We start from the raw sequence: 8,547 nt of genomic DNA on the forward strand, positions 1-8,547 counted from the left end.
ATGAATTTAGACCTCCTCTTCAAACTATACACAAATATTAGTTGCCAGCAAGGGCACTGGTAGATTCCAAACCTTGTGGCAGCTGCAGGGAGATTGCAGTCCTACAGTGCCGGGCAACAAAAAGACTAAGGCAGAGGAATGCAGTGGAATGTTTAATGCCCTGAGAAAAATCGGAGCAAGGGTGGGGAGTGAGACTATTAGGGAAATCAAGACATTTAAATGCAGCATAGGGACTTCCCTGGTGGCACAGGGTTTGGGAGTCCACCTGCCAATGCAGGGGACACGGGTCCGGGAGGATCCCACATGCCTCAGAGCAGCTGGGCCCAAGTGTCACAGCTACTGAGCCTGTGCTCTGGAGCCTGTGAACCACAAATGCTGGGCCCATGTGCCTGGAACCGATGCTCCGCAGCAGGGAGAGGCCACCGCAGTGAAAGGCCCAGGCTAGCCTCAACTGGAGAGGGCCCGCACGCAGCAGCGAAGACCCAATGCAGCCAAAAATTAATTAATTAAAAAAAAATACTAAAAGGCTTTTAATCCTACTTTAAAAAAATAAAAATAAATGCAGCATACTGTATATGGTAGAACTGGTGAAACACACACACACACACACACCAGGGAAGATGCATGTCTGGAAAAAAACTGAGAAAGCCTGAAGCCTTCACACTGGGTTGATTAGTAAATGTCTTTCCCTGCATGGAGCCAGTCCCTGAAGACTTGGACAGGTGGCTTAATGTAACAATTAAGAGAGCAACAATCCCATCACTTTTGCATAATCACAAGAGTGACATCCGTCATATTCAAAGACCCACACTCAAGAGAAGGGAACTACACAGCTGTGTACACCAGAGGGCAGGAGTCTTGGGGCCATCTTAGAACTCTGCCTGCCTCAGTGATTCTTGCTAAGACACATCTGCCTGAGAAGATTCATGCTCTTCTCACGTGCTTGATACTTGATAAAAAGCAGTCCAGGGATTTCCCTGGCGGTCCAGTGGTTAGGATTCAGCGCTTTTGCTGCGGTAGCCCAGGTTCAATCCATGGTCGGCAAACTAAGATCCTGCAAGGTGCGGCCAAAAAAAAAAGAAAGAGAGAAAAAGAGTGTATATATATATGTATAACTGAGTCACTTTGCTGTACAGCAGGAATTAAAACAATGTTGTAAATCAAGTATAACACTTGTCTCTTGAGTATTGGTCATTTGAGTGGTGAGCAGCTGAACTTGGGTTCGGTACCAGCCTCCTCAAGTTACACTGATCTTTTTTTTCAACATTTTCATTGCCCCCAAGAGAATCCTCCTACCCACCAACCATCTTTCCCTTTTCTCCCCTCCTCCGGCACCTAGAACCACTTATCTACTTTGACCCTCTATGGATTTGCCTATTGTAGGTATTTTGTATAAATGGAATCATACGACGTGTGGACCTTTTGTGTCTAACCGCTTTTACTTAGCATAATGTTTTCAAGGATCATCTATGTTGTACCATGTGCCAGTACTTCTATCTTTCTCCTTGCTTAATAACATCCCACTCTATGGAGAGACCACATCTTGTTAATTTGTTTATCGGTTGATGGACATATGCGGTGTTTCCACCTTTTTGCTCTTATGAATAATGCTGCTATGAACATTTGTGTGAGGGTTTCTCTTGTACGCAGGTACATATATTTTCAATTCTTTTGGATATATACCCAGGAGTGGAATTGCCGGGTCAGGTAGTGACTCTATGTTTACCTTTTCGAGGAACCATCAGACTGTTTTCCACACCAATAGCACCGCTCAGATTAAATCCTGCCCCTTTTGTGTTTCCACAGCTCTCGGTGACTCCCAATTTACAGCACTCAGTACATCTGGCAATGCTTTATAGCTCTTTGCCTGCAGACCTATTTCCTGCACCAGGTCCCAGATCCCTAAAAACAAAGGTTACTGTCTGCTGTCATATTCATTTTGACATTCTCAGTCTTGTTATACGTAAAATGGAAGCGAGCTACTGGAATTAACAGATAATGTCACTGGGGAAGCTTTGTTTCATGAAAGTGGTTTCCTCCCCTGGTCTGAGAGACTTACCCGAAGAAACTACTGGTTAGGAGTGAGAAAAGAAAATCCTGACAATTTCTCTTTCACACTCACGAAGTTGGATTTTTTCCTTTTCCAATTACGTTGTATTTATTCACAAACTCTAAGAACTAGGAAGCAAGGTTGCTATATCATATGAGTTTATTTCCTGTTTTTACGTCTGGTGTTCTTCCTTTAAAGTGCTCTTGCACAAGGTTCTCCAGGAGCAAGTCATGCGTACATTCTGTCATCTGTCACTGTTTCCTCCACACTGGCTAGCATGTCCTGCCTCTCTTTCATTTCTTTTCACGGACGCCCCGGATTTGCGGTATGTATAGCATCCCTTATTTCCACTTCCTTTACCAACTTTTGCTCTGTGTTCAATCTCTTCTTTTCCATATGTTTTCTTCTTTTTGATCTAATGACTAAAAGTAGACATAACATTATTTAGATACTAATAAATCAGGAATTAGAGACAAAAGAAGTGAGGAAATATATGGAAAAATAAAGGAACAAACAATGGAATTTTCAGGCTTTCATGAATGTTATTTGTCTGATAAGGATGGTGAAAATTGCATTTCGAAATGATTTTCCCACTTTCTGTATTCAAGCTTTATAAATATCCAGTTTTAAACATGTATAATATTGTAAATAAACTATACTACAATTTTTAAACATTTAGAAAAGCTATAATTCAATGCAATGAAAAGACATTAAAAAATATTTTCTAAGAGTACAAGTGCGGTCTGCCTCAGTAAGCATCAATTATCTCTTCTACTCTTGGCCTCTCAGCCTCTCTCTGACTGTCTCTGGGGTGGTTAGAGAGGAGATCCATGCAGTGCATGCTTAACAGTATTGAATCAGACACTGCAATCTACATCGTTTTGCTCTAGAAATTTTTTTTAAGCAAGTACTGAAGAATCTCAGAACTTCTACAAAATTAGGTTTCTGTGAGCATATATGTTGTTCTATCCTCACAAGGATTTGCAGGGGTAGTGGGCAATTCTCACTGGGGCGTCTCTGACCTGGGGGTATTAACCTCTGTTTGGCGGGCCTGCATCCCATTTCCACATCAAACTGAGGCAGACAGTGCAGGAGGGCATCTGCCTGTCTGTGGTCAAAACTCGGCAACAACACGACATGGATAAGTATGTCTAAGGGAAATGTTGAGTCCAGGAAAAGTCTTGTTTCCTGAACTCTCTTTTCAGTCCTTGGAATTGCCTTGCAAAAGGAATCAAACAACCACACAGCTGTTTGCCTCTCTGTGTAATTTGATGCGAATGGCTCATTCCTGCGTGTGTGGCTGTAAATATTCATTAGCTTTGCCATGGAAAACCCAACCATCATTGTCAGCTCAGCTTCCCTTGGATTTTGGATCCGACAAGATAAGCTGGTTGACCTTCTACCTGAATGAATGAACTTTTCCAGTTCCTTCTCACTCTCTGGAAGGAGATGCGTGGACTCATCCTGGCCCTCATCCTCAGAGCCCTCCTCTTCATCTCCTAATAATGGTATCTTGACATTTTTATAGAGTGATGCAAGTTGTTGTTTTTCCTCAGCCTGTACCAGTCGACTGGAGGACAAAATAGGTAAATTTAAAAGCACAATTTTCCCACTAAATCATCCTGTCTTAATCTTGTGACTTTCTGACGGCAAAGGGGTCACTAGTACATGGGGGAGGAAGCAGAAATAGACTTAAACCCAAATAATTATGGAACTATAATTAATTATAGAAATATAATTAGAATTATAGAATTCTATAGTTCTATAGAGTTATAGAACTCAGATTGGGGCTGACACGCAGAAAAGGGGCGAGTGATTTGGAGCCAGGTGACAGGAATGGGGCACTCGGGCTGGGCACAAACTTCCATGATCAAGTTCAATAACATCTTAATGCAATATTTTACAAAAGAAAAGTTAATGCCAAGAAATCCATGAGGAACACAATGTCAACATTTTAAATATAGGTACCGCTGATTTTTCCTTTCACTTAGTCTCCAATATGCTTTGGCCCGACATCATCACTGATCATGTATTTAAAATGTTGATATTTTGTTCATCATGGATTTTTGAGGGCATTAATTTAGACTTAAAAATATTGCAATAAATTATTATTTTTCTTGACTACTGAGTTTCTTGACTACTGAACCCCCTTAAGTTTTGCATCTGAGGTGAGTGCCTCGCTCACCCCACCCTAGGCCCAAACTTGGAAGTGGATCATTGAACAGGTATTTCTGTGTGAAGTGAAAATGGGTAATAGAGTGTTCTACTTTTTCCTAACATACTTACCTTCCTAATTGTGTTTGACTCATATAATAACAAACCATTTTAGGGTTAGCTTATTTGTGTTCTAAGGGGCTGTGATGGAGGAAGGGGTGTAGGGGGAACATTCCAGAATCATGCTCTGTAGCAGGAAGAAATGGCCTGATTGTAAACACTGTTACAGATAATCAGGAAGCTGGAACAGGACCAGATTTTGGGTGAGGAGAGTGAGGTGCTCGCTTTAGGTGCACAGTTTACGGGGGTGCCAAAAAACTCAGTAATGGGGATAAATATTTTGACTTAATATTGTAAAAAATTGAAATGAGGGGATTCCCTGGCGGTCCAGTGGTTAGGACTCAGTGCTTCCACTGCCTAGGGCCCAGGTTCAATCCCTGGTCGGGGAATTAAGATCCTGCAAACCTTATGGTATGGCCAAAAAAAAAAAGAGAAAAAGAAATGAATAGGAAAAATCCATGATAAACAAAATATCAAAATTTTAAAGACAGGATCCATTAGTGCTGTGATGAACGATATGGGAGACTGAGTCAAAAGGGAAAATGTGAGTCCCTATATACATGTCCTTATGTATTATTTTACGGTTCTTCTTTTCCAAAACATTAAAGTAGTTGAAATATATTTTAAAAATTGAAAAGTGCTGTATCATAACTCACAGCATTATTTTAAGTTTAAATACTTTATCTTTACCAGAAACAAAATTTATTATAACTTTACTTTCCTGGTTTAAGTGAAATCAAACTCACCAATATATTTTCAAAAATCTACTTCTGGAAAAAATTAACCACTAAGACTTATGTAAAAACATGTACTTTGGGGCACACATTTTTCCTTTTGCCTCAGGTTCTAAAATGCCACTGGGGGCAACACAAATGTAAAAGCTGTAAATGTTGACATTAGCTCAGTAATTTAATTGGACACTGAAATTCCAGGAGGATACGTTGTAGTGAGTTACTTTAGAAATCTTCATATGTTAACATCTTTGTCTAGAGTAATGAAATAAACTGAAATTCTAGTTACATAAATTGAGTCATAGATAACCCACCACCAAATACTGGGGACACTCTCTCCTTAGCAAAATTTCTTCAATTTTACCTTTAATTTTGCCTTCATTTGACATACTCCAAGTGGTCCTAAAACGGCTACCTTAAAAAATATCCCGTACATGGCAATACATTTCCCATGTACACACTTAATTCTGATAGAGTAAATAATTCAGTAGTTCCTCAAGCTGTTTCTGATGGGATATAATGGAGTCCTGGAACTAAATCCTAGAATAGGAATCAATGTGTTGTTCCTGACCAGAGTAGCATGATGTCACGGTGCGGCTCGCTTTCGTCTGACACTAATTTCAAAATGATCACATAACCTGAGCTTGACCACAAGCTTTATTTGTGCGAACAAGATGAAGTGTCTTCCCTAAATGCTACTATTACCCCTACTATTGCATTGATAATAAGTTTCTAGTGAAAGAGAGAGTGGTCACTCTTTTCTGCTTTGCACTATTAAGAGTCCCTCCAAAGTATCAAGTTCACTCTAGAAAGCCACATTTTGGGAGGATGACGGCATCTCTGACTGTGGCTTTCAAACATTTTTGACCATGATCCACAGTAAGAGATAAGATTTACCTCACAATCTTGAGTCTGAAAAGGTTGGAAATCAGCATTTACTTTTTGTTGTTGTTGTTGACTACTTTGGCTCTTCGTTGCTGCGTGGGCTTTCTCTAGTTGGGGTGAGGGGGGGATACTCTTCGTTGCGGTGCACGGGCTTTCTCACTGTGGTGGCTTCTCTTGTTGCAGAGCACGGGCTCTAGGTGCACAGGCTTCAGTAGTTGTGGTGCGTGGGCTCCGTAGTTGTGGCTCACTGGCTCTAGAGCGCAGGCTCAGTAGTTGTGGTACACGGGTTTAGTTGCTCTGTGGCATGTGGGATCTTCCCGGATCGGGGCTGGAACCCGTGTCCCCTGCATTGGCAGGCGGATTCTTAACCAGTGAGCCACCAGGGAAGCCCAACATTTACTTTAATACTTTCTATTCTACTAAATTGTATTCTGTCCTGTTTCTTTGCTTGCTTTTTAAAAAATTAATTTCTATTTTTACTTAAAAAATTCTTTTTATCCAGTTTCTTTTAAATTTTTTCATTTATATCATGACCCAACATGAATATAGCCCATATTCTGAAAAACAGTGTCTGAAAATGTATAATGACCCTAATAACTTAAGGATTATAAGAATTATCACCATCATCATCATTACTATCACAAAATAATAACCTAGTTAACTTGTTATGTCTTACTTAAGGATGGTAAAAGTTATGTACCATAGACTTACTATATCATGTAGGAAATGGTGATCCCACATATCAGGGCAATACTGAAGGCTATACACACAATTGTAATTACTTGAACAATAGCAGGTCTATGAGGAATCAGTGCTAAAAGTGGAAAAAAAGTTCTCATAAAATCTCATTTTAGGTGTGACTATCAGTTAATATAATTGTTAATCATATTGTTTTGGCAGAATGGGAGACAAAATCAGAAATAACCTTAAAAATAGTATTCTTAACTAAAAAAAAAAAAAACCACAGAGGTTAGATTGTACAGCCTGTGTGGACAAATATAATTTGAATTCCCACCCAATCTCTGATTCCTTTTTCCATCTGCTTCCTGTCTTTGGTCAAAGCCCTCTCTTATGAGACTGGATCCCTGACTCAGTACAGCAGAACCGGCCATTGATGTAGCTGAAAGGAGAGTGGCCTTAGTTTTGCAACTCAAGTGTTGCCCAGATGGTCTTAGGTTGTGTAGTGCTGTTACAAAAGGAATATTGTAGGACAATTCAGAATCTAATTTGGCAAACCTGTATTGGGGTTGGTATTTAGGCCCACTGAATGTGCTACAAAACCTTGGATGCTTTTTGTAGACTCAGGTGTACCACTTCTCCCATTATCTGAAATACAAATAAATAAACAGAGCTATTGTTGGTACAAACTGAACAAAAGAGCAATTGACTAAGTACATTACTCAACCACTTGTAGGGACTTCCCCGGTGGTCCAGTAGGTAAGACTCCACGCTCGCAATGCAGGGGGCCCAGGTTCAATCCCTGGTCAGGGAAATAGATCCCGAATGCTGCAGCTAAAGAGTTTGCATGCCACAACTAAGATCCCACGTGCCGCAACTAAGACACAGCACAGATAAAATAAATAAATATTTTTTAAAAAACAAAAAAAAAACCCACTTGTAAAAATCTGACAAATTGAAGTGCCTACTCCTTGTTGCAAACGTGGCCTTCCCTCACTTTCTGTCCCTTCACTGGTTCAATGACTGAGCTGAGAAATACTTTGAGATTCATACCTCAATGTGAAGTCAGCCTGACATGACAAAAAGAACCTGGACTGTAAAAATGCTTGCAGATTAAACGCTTAATTGTAGACCTTAGGTGTGGTTTACACAGATGTTCATTCTATGATTCTCTCAACTTTTCTGTGTTTTCAGATTTTCTTAATGAATATTAGGGGTGGGGGGGTATGGGTTACAGTCGGTTTCAATACAATGACTCCTGAAAATTGGTTGCTGGAATTGGCAATGGGAAGGTCATTGGAGACCTAGTCAAAGGAGATGTTATCGACATGCATGAGTGAAACAGGTATGAGAGAAAACAGGGGGAAAGGAATTGGAGAGAACAAGTTTTGGAAACTTCCTGAAGAGTTTTGCTGTCATGGAGGGAAGAGAAATGGGGGCAGCTCCCAGAGGGGGCTGAGGGATCAAGAGACGAGTTTTGTTTTTTAATATGGGAAAACCGACAGCATGTTCATATAAGAACGGGGATGATACTTTTAAATACTGTGATGTTCCTGGAAAGGGAGAGAGAATTGCCTGGGGTGTCCCCAGTTGGCCTGAGGGGATGTTAGCTGGTGCACAGGTGAGGGGTCAGCCTTGGCCTAGACAGGAGGAAAAATGAGAAGGTACAACTGTGCTGGATCAGGGGATGCAGACACTCTGTCAAGTGCTTGTGTTTTGTCAGTGATGGAGGAAACAAGGTCATCCCCTAAGAGCGAGCCTGGGGTAGATATGTTGGGAGTATTTGTGGGATGAGAAAAATAGACGTGAAAGTCACCAAGAAAAAGGGGAGGGTAAATGAACTAAGGAAATGGAGTAGCTTGCTTTCTTTCTTTTTTTTTTTTTTTTTTTTTTCCCCACCCCTTGGCTTGGGGGATTTTTTTTCCCTGT

General features: G+C 40.6%; 1 protein-coding gene across 1 annotated transcript in view; it reads right to left on the minus strand.

The window, feature by feature from the left end:
* Window positions 1–2,224: 2,224 nt before the first annotated feature.
* Window positions 2,225–8,547, minus strand: part of CUNH19orf18 (chromosome unknown C19orf18 homolog) — a 9,207-nt gene continuing 2,884 nt past the window's right edge. The window contains exons 4-7 of the mRNA XM_024740912.1: window positions 7,177–7,266; window positions 6,652–6,754; window positions 3,454–3,620; window positions 2,225–2,472 (exon numbers count right to left, since the gene is read on the minus strand). Coding sequence (XP_024596680.1) covers window positions 2,354–2,472; window positions 3,454–3,620; window positions 6,652–6,754; window positions 7,177–7,266 — 479 coding nt within the window. The 3' untranslated portion in view covers window positions 2,225–2,353. The remainder of the gene's footprint in view (window positions 2,473–3,453; window positions 3,621–6,651; window positions 6,755–7,176; window positions 7,267–8,547) is intronic.

Source organism: Neophocaena asiaeorientalis, unplaced genomic scaffold, assembly GCF_003031525.2.
Source record: "Neophocaena asiaeorientalis asiaeorientalis breed wild unplaced genomic scaffold, Neophocaena_asiaeorientalis_V1.1 scaffold179, whole genome shotgun sequence".
NCBI lineage: Eukaryota > Metazoa > Chordata > Mammalia > Artiodactyla > Phocoenidae > Neophocaena > Neophocaena asiaeorientalis.